Below are 19,139 nucleotides of genomic sequence, written 5' to 3' on the forward strand. Positions count from 1 at the left end.
GGATCGAGCCCCGCATCGGGCTCCTTGCTTGGCAGGAAGCCTGCTTCTCCCTCTCCCACTTCCCCGGCTTGTGTTCCCTCTCTCACTGTCTCTCTCTCTCTGTCAAATAAATAAAATCTTAAAAAAAAAAAAAATGAAAAAGCAGATCCAATATCTGTCTGATTTCTGGGCTCTTCCACAGACCTCAGTCCTAAGACTATGGGCAGGGACTCCACAGGAGAAAGTTGCCTGCATATCCCCAAGGGGAAGAGAGAGGTAAAGGGACCCTCTCTAGGGACCCAAGCACCCTGCCTGGAAGGGGCAGGTCCACTGTCCACATGGAGGCCGCATCAAGCCCTTCCTCTCTGCAGCTCCAGCCCCAAACCCGGGACCAGGTGAGGAGCTTGGAGGTCTCAGCTCAGAACTCAGACAAGAAAGGGGAAGTCCCCAGCTGCAGCTCAGACCCCAGAGGGCTCAGGTCATTCTAGCCATCACCCTGCCGCACACTTTTATGATGTGCCTCATTCCTTCTCCCTGCCCAGCCCTAAGGTCCCATCCTCTTCCTGGGCTCCAAACCAAACTTCGAGTTAGCTCAAGTCCCTCCTGGGTCAGAGCCTCTCCATGGTCTCTACCTCCACAGAAACTGGCCCCACCTTCTTTTATTTTCTTTTAAGATTTTATTTATTTATTAGAAAGATAGAGAAAGAGAGCACAAGCAGGCAGAGCAGCAGGCAGAGGGAGAGGGAGAAGCAGGCTCTCTGCTGAGCAGGGAGCCCAATGTGGGGCTCAATCCCAGGACCCTGGGATCATAACCTGAGCAAAAGGCAGTCGCTTAACTGACTGAGCCACCGACGCACCCCAACTGGCCCCAACTTCTTAGCTGCCATTCCAAGTTGCTCCCACCTTGGCCCAGCCCACCGACTGGCTCCTGGCTCTGTGCCAGCCCTAGCTCCTGAGCTCACCTCCACACACGTGCCTACCCTCTCCTGAAATACCTTCCACCAGCTATGACCCGTGGAATCACTTCCCTTTCAAGGCCCAGTGCCCAGGCCACTTCCTCCAGGATGCTTTTCCTCTTGCCTCCAGCCCAGCCCTCTGTTTCTGTGTAGCTTGGACTTCTGTGATCCCATTTACCCAGACTTCTTTGCGCTCAGACACTTAGGTCTGTGTCCGCCCCTCTCCCTGGACTGGGAGTTTGCAGCTGGCAGGGACATGGGCGCTCTGGCAGGGCCACCTGAGCCCCCAGGTTGGTCAACACAGGTCGGGAGAGTTGAACAGGAATGCGGAGCCCCTTCCCCAACCCCAAAGCTCACCACAGTGCCTCCTCAGCCTGAGCACCCCTCACCTGCACACCCAGGATGCCGAAAATGATGAAGAAGGCACAGCAGATGAGGACGATGTTGCCAATGGGCTTGAGGGAAGAGATAAGCGTCTCCACTACCAGCTTCAGACCAGGCGCTCGGCTGATGACCCTGGAGGCAGACAGGGGCCGGGGGCACCATAAGCCCACAGCCATGTCTGCGGAAAGCACCTACTTTTTCCCAGAGTCACCAGGGGAGAGAACCCCAAACCCCAGATCTATATGCACAGCAGTGTGCTATGCCCTAAGCCCATCCCCTTGGGGTCCACACCACACCATCATCTGGAGACTGAAGGCCAGAGATGGCAGCGAGCCACCCAGGGACAGACAGAAAGTGGGTAGCAGTCCTGGCTGCCACCTTCAGCCCCGCCTTTCCAGCGCCCTCCTCCCGCCTGGGTCTCCAGGCTCTTCCCCCAGAGCAGCATCAACAGCCTGGTCCCTGTCTGCACTAATCTGGCTATCAGAGGGCTGAGTGGGTAAGGAGGGCCAGAGGGAGGGGTCCACTTAGACCCCAGGAGCTCACTAGGGATTCCCCCATCCGCAGAGGAGGAGTCCTCACCGCAGGGGGCGTAGGGTGCGCAGCAGCCGCAGGACCCGAAGGACCCCTAGGATCTTGGCTCCCCCGGCTGAGGCCACGGAAACCACAATGTCAATGATGGACACGAAGACGAGAAAGCCGTCCAGCACGTTCCAGCTACTGCGCAGGTACGCCTGCTCACCAAAGTACAGGCCCAGGGAGACCACCTGGGGGCGGGGCGATGGGCGGAGTCAGCCGGACGGCGATTGGGGACCAGGGCAGGGTGCGGCCAGCCTCTGGGAGGGGGCGGGACGAGGTCAGGTGGGACATGTGGGGACCAGTCCCGCAGAGGGCAGGGTGGATGGGCTGACAGGGGACACGTGCCCCACCGCCCCCTGAAACAGGCCCAGAGGGCCACCCCGTTCCCTATTCCCCACACATCTGGCTAACCCAACTCAAAGCCCAGCGCTCTGGGAAGTAGCCGGGAGGGAACCCTTCCCCCCTGCCCCACGATTGCAGCAAGTACGTATTACACCTTCAACATTTCCCTACATTAGCTTTTCACGTGGGATGTGAGCTCCCGGAGAGCTAAGGACGAGGCTGACCCCCTCTGAGTCCCTGGAGCCCAACCTAGGGGCTGGCACCTAGCAGGGACAGGCCTCCAGGGCCTTGCGTGGAATGTGGTTGAGAGGCAGGTGAGTGAGAAGCTTTCGGAGAGGCTGGCCCAGAGCCAGGGGTCCCAAGCCGGGGGTGGGAGAGGGTCCCAGGTGAAGCCCGGAGCTACCTTCAGTGTCATCTCGCCTACAAAGATGGCCGTGAAGATATAGTTCGACACAGTGAGGAAGATACGTTCCTGAAAGAAGAGAGCTCTTGTGGGCCCAGGGGCTCCCAGAACCGCCCACCACCTGGTCAGCCTCTTCCCTTCAGCCAAGGGCCACAGTCTTAGGCGAGCTCCTACCACATGTCCCTCCATGGGGCTTGGTGTTGGGCCTGGCTGAGCTCTCCTAGCCCCCTGAGCCCGGCACAATGTCCCAGGGCAGGCCCTGGTGGCCTGCCCCTCTCCCTTGTCCCTTGCCCTGCCCGAAGGCTGTAGCCACTCACGGTGCTGCCAGCCTCGATCTGGGGCCTCTCCAGGGCGATGGTGATGCAGTTGAGAAAGATGAAAGCCAGGACGACATAGTCGAAGAGCTTGTGGGCGATGATGGTCTGACACAGGACCCGGAACCTGGGTAGGGTGGGCAGGGCATCACGTGAGAGTCAGTTTGCCCCACGCCCCAGCCAGGAAAAAAGGCAGCGGGCCCAGGCACACACGAGGACTAGGACAGCCTAGAGAAGCTGACGTCTCTCTTCTCTGGTCTTCGTGTATGCTCAGGGTGCCCACCTGAAGCTGCCTCCCTCGAGCACACTGGCACCACAGGACAAAGGACATCCCCCTTGCCCTGGCACTCGGGCCCTCCAAACACGGGTGCAAATCTCTGAGCCCAAACTCCCAGCCACTTGGACACACATAGCCTGATACCCTCCCCTTCTGCCCCCAGGTGTTCCCTCAGGCTGCTCCCTTTCCCTGGACCAGTCTTCACTTCTTCACAACCCCTGCTTCACCTACCTACGGATGCCCTTGCCTGGGGAGCACCCCAGGTGACTTGAGGATTTGTCCAACCTGGTGCCAGCACAGGAGTGGCCTAGACTAGGGATCTAGGACACCTGGATCCTCCCCCTTCCCTGCAGACCCGGCATCGCTGGACCACAACGTGGAAGACCCTTCACCACTAACTTCGCCTGGCTTGGCAGGAATCTCTCCCTCCCAGACACGCCTACCCCTACTCTAACCTCACAGCAAGCCTGGCCTTGCGCACCTGTTCTCGGGAGAGAAGAGGTAGACAGACCAGTCCTCGCGGACCTCGCACCAGTTCGGCTTATAGACGTCTATCATCTTGCGGACGCGGAAACACAGGGTCTGGTAAGGCGAGGACGGAGCGCAGACGGGTCAGCGCTGCGCAGAGCTGCCCATCGCCGCCCACCCCAGCCATAAACTAGACTGGGACCCCTCGATGACCTGCAAACTATCCCAGACCAGGCAAGGGGGGCTTCTCTACCAGCCCCAGGAGGGCAGCGGGGAGCATTGCTGGCCCGCCCACTGCGCGCTCTCCTACAGTCCCCCGCTAGCCCCGCCCCAGCCCCGCCCCCCGGCTCCGGCCCCGCCCCTGCCCCGCCCCCACTCACATAGTCGATCTCCTCCTCGTCCTCCCCGCGATCCCGGCGGTCGTCCATCTTGGTAAAGACATCCTTGGCGATGCTGGGCATCCTGCCATTGCAGTCTTCGTGCCCGGGAGCCGGGCCCACCGCCCGCCAGGCCGCCCGGGGGTGGGCCCCCATGGTAGGCACCAGCTCGGCCAGGTCCATCGAGTCTCTGGTGTCGAGGGACAGCGTCCGGCGGTGGTGGCGGTGCCGGTGCGCCGGGTGGGGGCCGTGGTGCGCGTGGTGGGCATGCGGGGCATGCGGCGGAGCGGCGCGCAGCGGCCCCTCGTCCCTGGCACCCTCGCAGGCCCGGGGGCCGCCACCGCGCTCGGCCGAAAGCAGCGACTCGTGTTCGGCCGACAGCGGCTTGTGCTTGAGGCTGTTCCAGCTGGAGCGGCGGCTGGCCCAGGCCCCGCTGCGGCCCCACGGCCCGTAGTAGGAGCTCCGGGAGCTGGACTGGAAGGAAGACACCACCCACACAAGCCACTGCGGTGACTGAGGCTGGACCGACGGGCACTTCTCCCCAGGGTCCCTCACCACATGCCCCAGCAGGGAGCACCCATCCAGAGCACCCCACAAGGACTCACCAGGGAGCGCTGGTCATAGCTCATTCTGCCCAGTGACATGACACTGCTCTTGCGGGAGCCCAGGGCCACCAGGACAGGGTCTGGCTGCAGCGAGAGGCGGGGGGCAGGTGCTGCAGCTCCAGCGGGGCCCAGATGTCCACCCAGCGGGAGACTGGGGTCCAAGTGCCCATTGGGGGTCATGGGGATCGGGCAGAGCTTGGGATCTGGAGGGGTGAGATGGAGACAGAAGGGGGACAAAGAAAGAACAAGAGCAAACAGTCTTCCTGGGGACACCTCCACCTTCTGCGTTGGACCATAAGTCATGTACCTCTCTTCCACCCTTCCTGGAGAGCGGTCAGCTTACTTTTTTTTCTTTAACTAAGTATAGTTAACATACAGTGTTTCTTAGTTTGAGGTGTATAATACAAGTGACTCAACAATTCTATACATGCTCCTCAGAGCTTGTCATGTCAGCTTTTTTTTTTTTTTTTAAGATTTTATTTATTTATTTGACAGACAGAGATCACAAGTAGGCAGAGAGAGAGCAGGAAGCAGGCTCCCTCGTGGGCAGAGGGCCCGATTTGGGGCTCGATCCCGGGACCCTAGGATCATGAGCTGAGCCGAAGGCAGAGGGTTTAACCCACTGAACCACCCGGGCACCCCTAGCTTGCTTTTTTTTTTTTTTTTTTTCTTTTTTTTAAGGAATGGACTCTAAGTCCTGTTTTCTATTAAGTTGTATTTTCTTTTTTCAAGATTTTATTTATTTATTTGACAGAGAAAGACATAGCAAGAGAGGGAACAGAAGCAGGGGGAGTGGGAGAGGGAGAAGCAGGCCTCCTGCTGAGCAGAGAGCCCGATGGGGGACTCAACCTCAGGACCCTGGGATCATGACCTGAGCTGAAGGCAGACACAACCATTGAGCCACCCAGGTGCCCCATGTCAGCTCTCTTTCTGGATGAGCGGATCGTTTGTCTCCTGTGTTCAGCACCAGCCCCAAGCTTCACCCAGCCTGGGAACCTCACTCCTGGGCCCACTTCAGGAAGCAAGGCAAAGACGGTCCAGCCCAATTACCACAGAGGACACTGGCTCAGGGTGGGGGAGGCTTCCTTCCAAGCTGCCCAGTGGTACCAACAGGACCAGAAACCAGGTGTTCTGAGGTCTGTCCGAGTCTCTTCCTAAGAGGCATGCTGTGGATGGGTTTGGGTGAACTGTAGCTCCCTCCGTGGCTAGAATTCAGGAGGGCTGTGAATGTCACTGACCTCTTTTGGGGCCTTTGTGTGTTTCTTTCCATTGTGCATGTGAATAAACCACAGAGAATTAGAGTCCAGGAGCCTGGGCTTGAGGGGAAACCCGATGCTGTGCCCTTCACCCATCTGTATCACTGGGGAAGGGTCCTGGTCCCCTAGGTGCCAGTGGAGACCTGCTTACCTGCGCCGCCGTCCAGGCCTTCCTGAAGCTTGTCAAACTCCTCCATGTTGGATGAGCTCTGGTCCTCGTCCGAGTAGGAGCGATTGGCGTCACCCTGGGAGACCATCCCTCTTGTTGGAATGCAAGCTGGCTCAGCCCGTCCCTCCCTCCTGAATTTTTCACCCCCATTTTACAGATGGGGAAACTGAGGCCCAGAAAAGGAAAGCAAGAAGCTCACGAGGCCATAAACGCACATCTGCCTGTCTGCAGGTATCCCCTGAGCCTCAGAGAAGGGAGGAGGCAGGATCCAGACCTTAGGGGCTTTCGAATTTCAGAAATGGAGAGACCTAGTCCTACACCCCTAGGGAAAAGGCAGGGATCTGGGAGGCAGCCTCCATTTGCATGTTCCTGCGATAGGAAGCTCACCACCTAATTGGCAACCCCCTCCTTGGGACCTTGTTACCTGCTGGATGTTTGAGTTGCAGCCCTCCCCCATCCAGACCCCCCCACACACACACACCCAGTGTGGGCCCCAGGGGGTGCTGCCTCTGCCAGGGCTGCAGTCACCTCTGCCTGGAAGCCCTCCACCAGGATGGCCACCAGGAGGTTGAAGAGCACATAGTTGCCAAAGGTCATGAGGGCGACAAAGTAGAGGGAGGCCCAGGGGGAGGTGGAAGCCATGCCATTGTAGAGGACAACGTTCCAGTCCTCCTGGGTGAGGATCTGTGGGGGAAGTGGGAAGACACCTCAGCCTGGGGGCACCCCCAAACCCCAGCCCAGCCCAGGGGAGCAGATGGAATCCAGCAGGTGGCAGGCTGCATGGGTGAAGTAACCATCTCTGGGGAGAATCCCAAGGTGTCCAAATCTTGGGCAGGAGTGGAGGGGCAGGGACAGACCCTAGATGGTCACTCCAGCTCCCAGAGCCCATGCAGTACCCCCCGACCTGGTACCCGGACCTGTCTGCTGGAGGCCAGAACTGAGGGGCCTCCCTGGTGGGTCACCCTTCTTCTCTGGATTCTCCGAGGGGCCACCTCTGAAAAAACCACCCAAGCAGCGGTCCTGGGAGAAACCCCTTCCATCAACACACACAGGAAGACATGCGGTCGCTCACCTGGAACACCGTGACGATGGCCCAGAGCAGGGAGTCAAAGTTCTTCCTGTCGGGGACGGTGTCTCCCGTGTCTGTGCGGAGGCTGAATTTGCAGCCAAAAATGTGCATCCCGAGGATACTGGGAGAGGAGCGGAGGTGGCTCAAGGGATCCACTCACCTTGTTTAATTCTCAGAACCCCCAGGATAAGATGGTGGGGGCGGGGAGGGCAGCACTGGCTCCATTTTACAGAGGCAAACACTGAGCCTCAGAGGGCAAGGACTCTCCCCGAGCCATCAGAGATGAAGCGATGGGGTCAGGATTCACACCCAGGTCCAGGGTGCTGCCCAGAGAAGCTCGGCCAGCCGTGCTCCCGCAGCCTCCTGCGGGTGGGCGGGGCTCACCTGAAAGTGCTCCCCCAGCCTCCTGCACCTGCACAAGTGGGCGGGGCTTACCTGAAGATGAAGATGAAAAGCATGAGCAGCATGCAGAAGGTGGCCACGTTGTCCATGGTCTTCATGAGTACCACCAGCTGGCGCCGCAGCGCCGGCATGAAGCGCACCAGCTTCAACACCCGCAGCAGCCGGAAGGTTCGCAGCACCGACAGCCCGCCATCCGCCTGCCCCACGATCTCCCAGATGCTGGGAGGGGGTGAGTGGGGTGGGGGGGGGTGAGGGAGAGAGGCAGGAGGGTTCAGCAGAGGGCGGGTGGGGGTGGGGAGGAAGGCAGAGGGAGGACGGAGAGACGGAGAGCTTCCATTCATTCATTCGTCCATCCCACAAATAACACGTTTCACGGGTCACTGCTGCTGCGGGGTATACGCTAAGTCAGGGGTTCTCGACTTGGAGTCTGCGGACACCCGCCATGAGAAGTCTGGGGCTAGAAGTCAGGAGGTCTACCCACCGACCTCTTTTTGAGATTTAACATTCTTTTGGTTATGAATGTAAACAAGCCACAGAGAACCAGCCGTCCCTTTGATTTTCTGGCTGGTCAAAATCACAGATAATTTTCTATCTCATAACCGTTAATGTACATATCTCCAAATATTACTGACTCTCATCCTTTCTTGGGAACAACAGTAGTCACGAGATCCACCGCTAGATCTTACTATTTCATGCATTAATCTAGAAGCGCGTAGATTACTGAATGACAGATGTTTAAATATTTGATAACTGTGTTTGGGTGTAATTGATTTCCTTTGTGTTCTTACGCGCTTTGTTTCCCAGTCGGGGGTGGGTGCCTTAGATCCCCCTCCTCCCCACTCTGGGCCTGTGGGCCTGCAACCTGCGGGGAGCGGGGGCGGCACCTGATGATCACAATGATGCTGTCAAAAATGTTGTAAGGGTTGCGCAGGTAGTCGAAGAGCCCGAAGGCTGCCAGCTTCAGCAGCATCTCCAGGGCAAACATGCTGGTAAAGACCACATTGCAGATCTCCAGGATGTTGGTCAGCTCCTCGGGCTGTGGAGGCGTTGAGACAGAGGACAGGGACCCCGTGAGGCCAGAGCACAGCCACGGATCCTCTCTGGATGCCCCGCAGCTCCAGGACCCCCAGGGAGGCAGGGCAGAATCCTTGCTGGAGCACATGGCCTTGAGAATCTTACAGGGGGGCTGGTCCTCTGCTGCCACCCTGAGAGCCCACCAAGAGGGTGGGACACCGCCGGGCTGACCTTCCACACATTCAGAAATGACGCTGGTACCGTGTGCACTGAGGGAGCTATCGTGACACCCATTTTACAGATCAGGAAACAGGACCAGAAGCTGACTCAAGGTCACATGGCTTGATGCAGAGCAAGGCAAGACGACAGGCCAGTCATTGCTAAAGAGTCCCTGTCTGCCCATGACCCCACTTAGGAAGCACTTACCATGTGCAGGACCTGTCCTTTGAACTTTACAGGCCTCGTGTCACTTAATCCCACACAAGAGCCCATTTCTCAGAGGAGGAAGCAGGTTCAGAGAAGGCCAAGCCCCCTGCCTTGGACTATGGAGCAGGTAAGGAGGGGAACCAAGATGCGAACTCGGGCAGCCCGGCTCCAAGGCTCCCACCCTTCACCCCTGCCTGTGCAGACCTCCCTCCCGAGCCCTCCCCATGCTTCCCTTCCCCGGCAATGCTCAGGATTGTGGGTGGCTGGAGAGCACTGTGGCCCCTGCGAAGAAGAGACCGAGACTGGGCACCTACTGGGTCCCACGACGTTTCTTTCCTGTACTTCATGCACTTCTCAGCGGAAAACACTAGAACCTGGGGAGGTCAGGGGTTAGAGTCACTAGCAACCCCTGGTCCGACAGCCACCCTCTGAGCCCAGACGTGATCACCTCCTGGTTTTTAGCAGCAGGTGACACCTGACAAATGGAACAGTGCGAGCAACACTGGTATATAAAACAGGCCACCTTCTGGGCCATGACTAGGAGGCAGGGTCCCAGGGGCTTCCGCCACCCCTCCCCACCTCAGTTTCTTCATCCCTAAAGCAACGGCATGAAATAAGATGACATTTCACTATGGCCCTCTCCGCTAAGTGCCACACAGGGCTCCGGCCCCTCTTCACGAGCCCTCTAGCACCATGAAGAGTCTGGTTTCTTCTCACCACCAAGCCACGATGCTCCCGCCTGAACCACAAAGAAGAGAAGGGCCACCACATAGGCCTGACCACGTGCCCACACTGAGCCCGACACCCAACACAATTACTAACGCCTCTGACAACGTGCAAGGCCGCTGCTTGCATCTCCGTTTTACAGAGAAGGACATGGACGCTCCAAGGAGTGCGCTGACTTGCTCTGAGGCCCCCAGCCAAGACACACCAGAGCCACGGAATCACACCCCAAACTGTTCTCCCCGGACACACACACAGAGCCCCCCAGAACCCATCCAGCTGCGCCTTCACACGCCCCCATGGTTCACACCCTCCACAGGTCCGCTGAGCGGTCACTAACGGGCCGGGCGCATGCGCTCTCCGGGATGGCTAGGGGTGAATGCATCGGGACATTGTCCCTGTCCCCAGGAAGCAAAGCCCAACACCCAAGCTGACAAACTGAGAAAAGCTGAGGGTGCCTTGAGGCAGTGGCGATCCTGCAGTCAGGGGCAGCTTCCTGGAGGAAGGGACCCCAAAGCTGAGGGGGAGGGGGCCCAGTGACAGGGAGGAGAAGAGACAGGCTCCTGGCCGAGAGAACAGCCAGAGCAAGAGTGGGAGGTGGCAACCCCATCCCCCAGCCCAGTCCCTCCACCGGGGACAGGGTGACAGGGTGCTTCTCTAGCCTGACTCTGATGCCATTTGGGTTAAAAGGAGAAGGGGGGGGCGGGGAAAAAACGCACCCAACCGCCCCCTGGCAACCAGTGCTTGGGAAAACTAATAAAACTGCCAGGTCCTCTCAAGCCCAAAGAAAAGGCAAAGGCTCACTTCCAACTGTAATTACATTTGACTCACAAAACGGCCCCAAAAGAGGAGTGGGACCCAGAGAGGGGCCCCGGGTGGGGAGGGGCTGGGCCCAGATGCTGCTCCGAGACACCAATTTCCCAGCCTGCCGGAATGACAGTGGCCGCAGAGATGGAAAACGGGGCCGCTGACAGTCCGACAGTCCGTAATGAGGGTCAGCCCGCTCTGGGCCCCACAATGTCTCCCACACACACTCCCGCCCCGTAGCTGACGCGGGACCGATGCTCTCGGGGAAAGGTCACCTGCTCGCCCCCCGCCCCCCCAACCGCAGCAGCTGTTTCTCTAGTCCAGCGCACACCTGTTAATCTTTCTCTAATGGACCATCCATCACTCCCGCCAGCATTTTTCTGGGAGAGAGACAGGGAGCGAAGACAGATGGATGAACACAGACTCTTCGGTATGGTGAGATGCGCGGGGAGGGTGTGTGGACGGCGACGGGGGCAACTGTGAGGGAGATGGACAGACAGACAACGGGACACAGGGAGTGAGAGGCCAAGGTGGGGTGTGGAGACAGGAAGAAAAACCCATGGGAACACATAATGAAGGCCCAAGATCAGGACCTTGCGGGAGTGGGTGAGGGGGCCAGAAACATGAGCCGCAGCAGGCGGACAGACCGCGGGGCAGGGGCGGCAGAGACCCACCCAGTGGAAGAGGGAGGCAGGAAAGGGTGGAAAACCATGTTAGGCAGGAGGCAGGAGGGTGGAGGGCAGGGTAGGAGGAGCTGCAAACTGGAGGCCCCAAGTGGCGGGAGAGGGACAGGGTCTCACTCCTCCTGGCCCAATGCCATGGAGGCATGAGGCCACCCAGCCTCTGGCCGTTTCTGCAGGGGTAAATAAGGTCCTGCTGGGCAGGGGCCCCTCCGATGTCTGCCGGCAGCCGTGGAGCCCGGTGCCGCCCCATGGTAATGATGGCGGCTGGTATTAAGGGTCTCCCCTCCCCCCAGCTGGCGCCGAGCACTTCCCTCAAATTATCTCATCTAGATCTCAAACATTACCCCACAGTATCCCCATCTCATAGACGGGAACACTGAGGCTCAGAGGGAAGTGACGACTCAGGGCCAGGGCCAGGAAGTGGTGGAATCAGATCTTAACTGAATCAGAGGAATTCTCCCTCTGGCCTGTCCCCTCCCATGGCCCTGACAGCTTCAACTGCCCCACTTTTCTGACTTGAGGCTCCAGCTCAGTATACAGACATGTCACTGCCCTCCTCATAAGCCTTCTGGGGCTCCCCACTGCCTTGAGGACAAACCCTGCCTGAAGACACTTTATGAATGGACAGAACCCGCAGCCTCCTGGGCTGTCTCCTGCCCTTCATGCACATCCTCCTTGAGGGCTCAGGGCCCTTTGGGGAAATGCCTGTGCTCCTGGTCCCTGTACCTGTCCCTCCTCTGTCTCACTGATGAACTCCTCATCAACCTTCAGGATCCATCTCCAGGGCCACTGCCTCTGGGAAGCCTTCCCTGACTGCAGCCCATGTAGACTCTCTCCCTTAAATCCCCACAGAGCTGGAATATTAGGCACCAAGCCAGCCCGTCCTCCTCTTCCCAGAGCCATGCCAGACTGGCTGCCGCAGGGAAAATAAAGATTGCTTTGAGCCATCCACTGATCTGGAGGCCTTGAATGCCGTCCCCTGGGAGCAGGGGTCAGTGGACCTACCCTAGCCTGCCCCGGGAGGTTGCATGCACCCCGGCCCTGCTGCCTGGTCAGCGTAACCCTCTGTTTCTTCTTGTCCAACTCGATGATCATCCTTCAGTTCCCAGACAAGATGGGGCTGACAGCAGCCTTGCCCAGCTTGGGAAGAGGAGTCGTGCACCGGGACAGGTGAGTGCCAGGAGAGGGAGAAACTGCCACCAGAGCCCGGCCTCCCCACCCAGGCCTCCCCAGTGCCTCCTGTCCTCTTCATGGGGCCTCTGCCTCTGCCTGAGCACCCTGGAGCCTTGCTCTGACAGCTGCTTACCATGTCACCGGGCAAGCCTCAGTTCTGCCACCTGCCCAGTGGATCTAAGACACCGGCCTTGCCTGCCCCATAGGGCTGCCATGAAGATCACGAGGAATGTGACAACACAGGACAGCGGGTGATGACGGAGGGATCTGGGCCCCTCAGCTAAGCCCACCCACCTGCCTGTCGTGTAACCTCCGTCATAGACCCCTCGGGACATCCCCTCTCTTCCCTTGGGCTACTCGGGAGAGCAGACTTGAGTTCTATCTGACCACCTCATGGGTCACAAGCCAGCCCCTCCCTGGATGACTCCCTTTTACCTGTCACCTCCTCCCAAGCCAGTCCCTGCAAAGAACAGCATCTTTGCCCATGAGGAACCTGGGCATGTCGGTGTCCCTTGTGATTGGGGCAGATATGGCTACCTAAAGGCCAGGGGCCCCCACAATCTTACCTCTCGTGGGAGCACCTGTGACTAGAGAGGCAGGGGTGGCAGACGGAGCAGGAGAGCAGTGCACAGGCTTGGCCCCATTCGCACTCCCTAGCACCCCCACGACCCTCCCAGTCTCCCTGCCAGGCCCCCACAATGCCTCCCCGCCGCAGTCACCACCCCTGCAGGAAAGGGGCTGTGCGCCTTTGCCCGCCTTCTCCAGCTCCTGCCCGCTCTCCCCGCCTCCCAGCGGCCCTGGGCCACCTCTCTATGCAGACACCACCTCAGACAGGGTTGCCCAGAATAAACACGGGGGCGGACCATGTCCCGCCAAGCGGCGTCTGGGAGCCGAGGGGAGCGGGGCGAACCCGCCAGCGGCCCGCAGCAGGCCCCGCGCGCGGAGCTGGGGGAAACAATGCCTGCCACTCAGGGCAGCTTTAAAAAGAACGTTTTTAAACATTCTCCCTCCCCCTCACTTTTTATTTAATTCATTATTTTTTCCAGGCTCCAGACAGCAGAAGGTATCCTCACCCCAAGGGCGGTGATGGGAGGCTCAGACAGAAGATTCCTAAACGGTTGCAAATCAGTGAGAACCGACTGTGTGCCGCGCTTCCTAGTCAACCCGCCCGGCCCCTCTGTGACCAGGGTCCGTGTGCCCACTTCCAGATGGCGCCGCCGGCTGGGGGAGGCCAAGGGACTTGCTCGAGAGCCCCAGCTGGCCAGTCCCAGAACCAGGGAAGGAGCCCGGTGGGGAGCAGGGGCAGGTGGCAGGGGAGGTGTGTGGGGTAGAAGCCAGGCCTCTGGGTAGGGGGCGAGGCTGTGACCCAGAGAACCCGACAACGGGCCTCTGACAAAGTGCCCTGAGCCGCAGCGCATGCCGATCTCTATGGTGTAAATACTCTCACCACAGCCAAGTTTAAGCTACCCACTGTTTAAAAACAAGCTTCCGACATTCCTAAGTGTTAGAAAATTGGCTCTGGCAAGCTGCTTCTCCCAAGCCCCAGCGGGAACAGGGCCCAGGCTCCACTGCGGCAGCAGCGCCGTGACAAGCCCTCTCGGTGCCACCGGCTCAGAAAAGAGAGCCAGCGCCCCAACATCACCTGGTCCCCCGTGGGGCCCCGCTCTAGGACCACTGGCCCAGCCAGGCTCCTGCCCCTCCTGGCAGGCCAAGGCCAGGAAAGGCCAGAAGTCTGAGCCGGAGGCGAAGGGGCTCTGGGCGGCCTGTCTACCCAGCTTCACCCTGCAGAGAGTCGTCCCCACCCAGTTCCCCCCCAGAGACCTTTTTAATTAAGCCGGAACTGCTGGCAAGCCGGCAGCTCCGAACAGAGTGTCGCTGCAGCCCCAGGGGCCGCATTTCAGTAAATTGAATGGAGCCAAGGCTTGTCGAGCTAATGAAGAGGGAAATGAGAGTGTGGCCCACCACGGGGCATGGAGGGCGGGCGGAGGGCTGCCACGGAAAGAGGGCGGCACGGAAGCCAAGGGGAACTTCATTCTAAGCCACAGTAAGATGTGGGTACAGATATGACCCCTCACTGGCTGTGGGACCTCAGGTCAGTGACATCCCCTCCCTAGGCCTCAGGGTCACTAGCTGACAAATGGGGTGCACTCACAGGCCTGGCACACAGGTCAAGGGAGGGTACCCACCCAGGGACTAGGGGGAACCAGAAAATGGTGTTGGTTTTTTGTTTTTGTTTTTTTTCAAATAGGGCCAGGACTGGACTTGTCATGAAGGCTGTCACCTGTCCTGTGCTAAGCCTTCCATCCTGTGTCCCTACAAGTGCCTCTTATCTCTTAACGTACCCTCCCTGAGCTCCTGCCACCTCTTCCATGTGTTTTACCCCCTTAGGACCCTGTCTCCAAATTCCTTTCACCCCCAAAGCCCCAGAAGTATCCCTGAGGGCCCAAGGGGCCTGGGACACACCATTCGACTCTGCCAACACTCGCTCTGCCCTCTCTGCACCCAGCGCTGAAGACAGAAGAAACCACGGAGCTGGCAGAGGAGGGAGACAGGACAGTCTTTGCAGGGCAACATCGGGGCCACGCTCAGTGCCTTGGGGTGGTGTGGACAGCGGACTAAGTGGGGGACATCGGGGACAGGAGGATAAAGACACTGCCCACAGAGGAGCCGTGGCTGTCACAGGAGAAGTCTGGATTTTGTGCCAAGGGCAATGGGGAGCTATGGCAGATGAGGGCACGGGAGGGCCCGGCCTCCGGAAAGATCACTCCACCTGTCTGGGGGAGAATGGACAGGAGGGCTCACGGGGAAACTGACGACCGGAAGTCAGGTTTGGCAGGGACTGACAGGAAGGGCTGTGGGTGCCTGGTGCCCAGGCTGAGCTGCTCGGGAGAAAGGAGCTGAATCTGAGCCCCGCAATCCCGGGACTCGCGTGGCTCCCCTCGATCACTCGCTCACCCACTGCGCAGACCCCCAGAGCTTCCCCCTCCCTCTAGGCTGGGCCCGGGGCTCCGCACTGAGGCCACAGGGAGGACCTGGACCTAGTCCCTGTTGGGTGGGAGACAGACACACAGGGGGTGTTCAACACCCCGGGCTGCATGGGCCCCGCTTGGGCGCAGGCACCCCGCCCTCCCTCCCCACCCGCGCCCAGCCCTGCACCCGGCGCCCACGCCCACTGGCCTGCTCGTGGTGCTCGATGCCCATGCTGACGGTGTTGACCAGGATGGCCATCATGATGCCCCGGTTGAAGTACTTGCTGTCCACGATGCCTCGGAGCTTGGCTCGAGTCTCCCGCCACACATCCCCGCACAGCCGGGTGGCCCCGGCCGCCCGCTCCTCCTCGTCCTCCTTCCCCAGCCCTGAGGAGGCCCCATCCTCACTGCTCCGGGCTCCGTCCCCATCGGCCTCCTCCGAGCCACCACCAGAGCCACCAGAGCCCGAGCCCTCCTGGCCCGAGTCGGTGCTGCCCAGGCCCGAGGGCCGGCGGCTCGCCTCGTGCTGGCAGCGGGGGCAGCTGGCGGGGTCGGAGGCCAGCATGGCGGAGATGGGCTGCACCAGCGCGTGGGGCGTCGGGTCCAGCGGACTGTGTTGAGGGCACAGCTCTACAAGGCAAGCACAAGGCAGGGGTGTTGTTGCCTCGGGTCATGCAGGTTGGAAGGTCTCAGAGGCACAGGCCCTGCCCACACCAGGCCCCAGCCTGACCCTGGGACACAGTCCCGTGTGTGTGCCTCAGGCTCCCGGACTCCAGGCTGTGCCTGGGACCCGCGGGGCCCAGCAGGAGACCAAGGGGCCTGTGGCTCCTGGGGAATCAGCTTCAGCTCTCTAGGATCTGTCTGCCCCTGTGTAAAGCCAGGACTCGGAGCGCCTCCTTGCAGGGCTATGGGGAGGGTTCAACAGTGCTGCGTGTGGTGTGTCTGGAACCGCGCCTGGGGCACACGTGCCTGTTACCCAGCCTTGTTCCATCATTCTCTGGCCCGAGGCCCAGCCCTCCCACCGTCCTGCTTGCTGACATCGGAGCTGGGGAAATGGCTGAGGAACAGCTTCTAGAAGAGTCAAGCTGGTATGGAAGATGGACGCCCCTCAGGGGGAGCCCAGATGGCCTGTCCATTGTCCATTGTCCCACCCTTATGAGGGGCTTGTGTCCCGGGGAGGGAAGGAGGCCGGAGCCCAGGGCAGGCCCGTCGCTCTAGAAACTGCCTGACACTTCCCTCCTCACAAGCTGAGAGTCGGGCTGGCTCCTGGGGGCGAAGGCACAGCAGGGAGTGGGGCGTGGAAGCTTCCATTCCCTTTGCCACCCCAGGGAGAGTTTCAGAAGCCTGGGCCAGTCGTGGGCCAGAGTTCTGCAACCCATCAACCCTTTCACACGGGTGTCAAGGAGGTTCTTTCTGGGTTTGGTTTCTTCATGTTTGCCTGTATTTTCCTAGAATAAACGTGTTTTGCTTATGTGAGCCATAAGTAAATAAATAAATAACATTAAAGGGAAAGAAAAACATGTAATGCCTACCCTTCCTTTCCAGACTTTGCCTCCAAATATCTCCCAACGGCCTGGACGAGGCCCTCGGACACATTCATCCCCTGGAGCCGGAGGGGGACAGCCAGAATCCCAGGGGTCGGTCCCATCTCAGCCAAGCCCTGCTCGGCCCCACTTGTGCGTGGGGCTGGGCCCCTGAAACTTGCTTTCCAGGGGAGGGGGAAGGGAAGGGGGAAGGCATGGAAGCCCCAGGACCGGGGGCACGTTCTCCCTCCAGACGGCCCCCTGAACTTCCCTCCACACAGGTTCCTGGCGGGGCGGGACAGCAGCAGGAAGCCCTCCCCACATCTCCTGGCCTCGCCAGACCCCAGCTCCCCCGTCCACGTGCTGGGCCAGCCCACGGGCCACCTGGAGCCTCCTCCAAGACCATGCCTGGACGGCTGGCACCCAGGGATGGGTGGGCGGCAGCTCTCCAGCTTGCCTCCCAAGAATCTCAGATTCCCAGGACGTCAGAGCCGCGGGAGCAGGGCGTGGGGGTGGCTGACTCCCACGGCTCCTTGAGCCTCCCCCACCCCAATTTACAGAGCAGGAGCCTGAGACCTACTGAGGGGCCCAGGCTCTCCAAGGTCACACACTGTGCACCTGCTCTGGGGTCCAGTCCCTGCAGACTTCCGTAACACCAGCGGCTGGTGAGGGGGGTGGGGGGTGTTGGACTTGGCGGGGGGGGGGGGCGCCATCTGCCAGGGTGCATTTGCCTTCTATGGGAACAGGAGCGTTCATTTTTCATGACCCCCTGGAGGCGGGCTCAGCAAACCCAACTCAGATGTCCCTGATGCTGTTTTTGTCCCTGACACATCTTATGACCTTAAGTGACCCCCTTCATCTATCTGGACCTTAGTTTTCCCATCCAAAAATGGGATCATGTCACTCACTGGGCCCCCTTCTTAGGACTATTTTCTAGAACAGAAGAGAAAATGAATGGAGAGCCCTTTCTGAGCCTAACAGCCAAGAAACAGGAGATCACAAAATGGCACAGGTGTCCCTTACACACCATGCCTTTGCAGGGGGGGCACACCCCCTTTATTCCAGGTGGCCGGTCGTCACTGCTCTGGTGTGCTAGCAAGCATGTGGGGGCAGCAGGAACCCATGCGGGGGGGTGAGGCGGGCTGAGTGGACAGGAGTTTCAGGGTTTTACCAGACAGGATGGACAAGTGTTCATTTCTCTCAAGTGTGAAGCCCAGGGTGGAGTCTGAGTGCACAAGACCACACACTGGGACCCCAAGGGAACCCCTCCAGGGGGCAGGGTGCTGCACCCACCACCCTAGCCCAAGGCCAGCCCCGGCCAGGCCCCAGCAGGAGGTCAGAAAAAGGAAAGGCGTCGGGGGAACAAGGGGCACAGACTGGAGCTCCGCCTGGGCTCCCCCGGCCGGACAGCTCTGCCAGCACTGAGGAGCTGGGGGCTATGGGGTGCCCCGGAGGCCGCAGGGGTGGGAGGGGGCCCTGCGGCACCCGCTGAGGCTGCGGGGGCAGGCCACTTACTATAGTGCCTGGGCTCCTTGGCGTGGGGCCCGGGCTTGATGCTGGTGGGCGCGCCCGGGGCCGGGCCCTGGCGCCGGCTCTGCAGGGCCTGGTAGAGGCCCAGGGCCCGGCGCCTGGCCTTGCGCAGGATGTGGCAGACGTACTGAAAGATCTCCTCGTAGCAGTCGCCGGGCTCCGCGTAGCTGGCCACCGTGCTGGAGGACAGGTAGCGCTGCCGCTGCTCCAGCATCAGCCGGTGCTCCCGCTGCTTGGTCTCCGAGAACTGGGTCGCTATGACAACGAGGCACAGGTTGATCATGAAGAAGGAGCCCACCTGTGACCAACGGGAGGAGAGGACAGGGACAGGAACAGAGGGGACAGATTGGTGGGGGGAGGCAGAGATGGGGGAGAGGAAAACGAAGTGAAAGAGAAACGGAGGCGGGGGTGGGGGGCAGAGATGGAGCCGGAGTGACAGTGGCAGGGGAGAAGCAGAGGGACCCAGAGGCAGTAAGGAAGACAGGAAGGGGAGAAGGGACAGATCGGAGGCACCAGACGGGGATGGGACAGAGCCAGGAGGCAGACAGCCAGAGATGGCCAGGAGGACAGAGAGGCGACAGGAGAAACACCGAGAGAGAGTGACACAGGCTCAGAGAGTACAGGGCAGAGGGCACAGCAGACACAGCGACAGGGCACGGGGAGGCAGGGAGAGAGGGGTGCAGAGGGTGGAGGGCCCAGAGAGACGGAGAGGCA

The 19,139-nt window shown here is 60.1% G+C and overlaps 1 protein-coding gene across 2 annotated transcripts in view; it reads right to left on the reverse strand.

Moving 5' to 3' along the window:
* Positions 1-19,139, reverse strand: part of CACNA1I (calcium voltage-gated channel subunit alpha1 I) — a 114,378-nt gene that overhangs the window by 20,655 nt on the left and 74,584 nt on the right. The window contains exons 9-23 of one of the 2 annotated variants that reach the window (XM_082739911.1): positions 18,411-18,723; positions 15,581-16,002; positions 8,462-8,613; positions 7,611-7,796; positions 7,179-7,296; positions 6,635-6,790; positions 6,089-6,182; positions 5,920-5,943; positions 4,682-4,944; positions 4,080-4,550; positions 3,713-3,813; positions 2,958-3,081; positions 2,641-2,709; positions 1,899-2,083; positions 1,325-1,451 (exon numbers count right to left, since the gene is read on the reverse strand). In XM_082739911.1, the coding sequence (XP_082596037.1) occupies positions 1,325-1,451; positions 1,899-2,083; positions 2,641-2,709; positions 2,958-3,081; positions 3,713-3,813; positions 4,080-4,550; positions 4,682-4,944; positions 5,920-5,943; positions 6,089-6,182; positions 6,635-6,790; positions 7,179-7,296; positions 7,611-7,796; positions 8,462-8,613; positions 15,581-16,002; positions 18,411-18,723 (2,805 nt within the window). The remainder of the gene's footprint in view (positions 1-1,324; positions 1,452-1,898; positions 2,084-2,640; positions 2,710-2,957; positions 3,082-3,712; positions 3,814-4,079; positions 4,551-4,681; positions 4,945-5,919; positions 5,944-6,088; positions 6,183-6,634; positions 6,791-7,178; positions 7,297-7,610; positions 7,797-8,461; positions 8,614-15,580; positions 16,003-18,410; positions 18,724-19,139) is intronic. The other variant, XM_082739912.1, reaches the window with a different exon arrangement.

This window comes from Mustela nivalis, assembly GCF_964662115.1.
Source record: "Mustela nivalis genome assembly, chromosome: 7".
Taxonomy (NCBI): Eukaryota; Metazoa; Chordata; class Mammalia; order Carnivora; family Mustelidae; genus Mustela; species Mustela nivalis.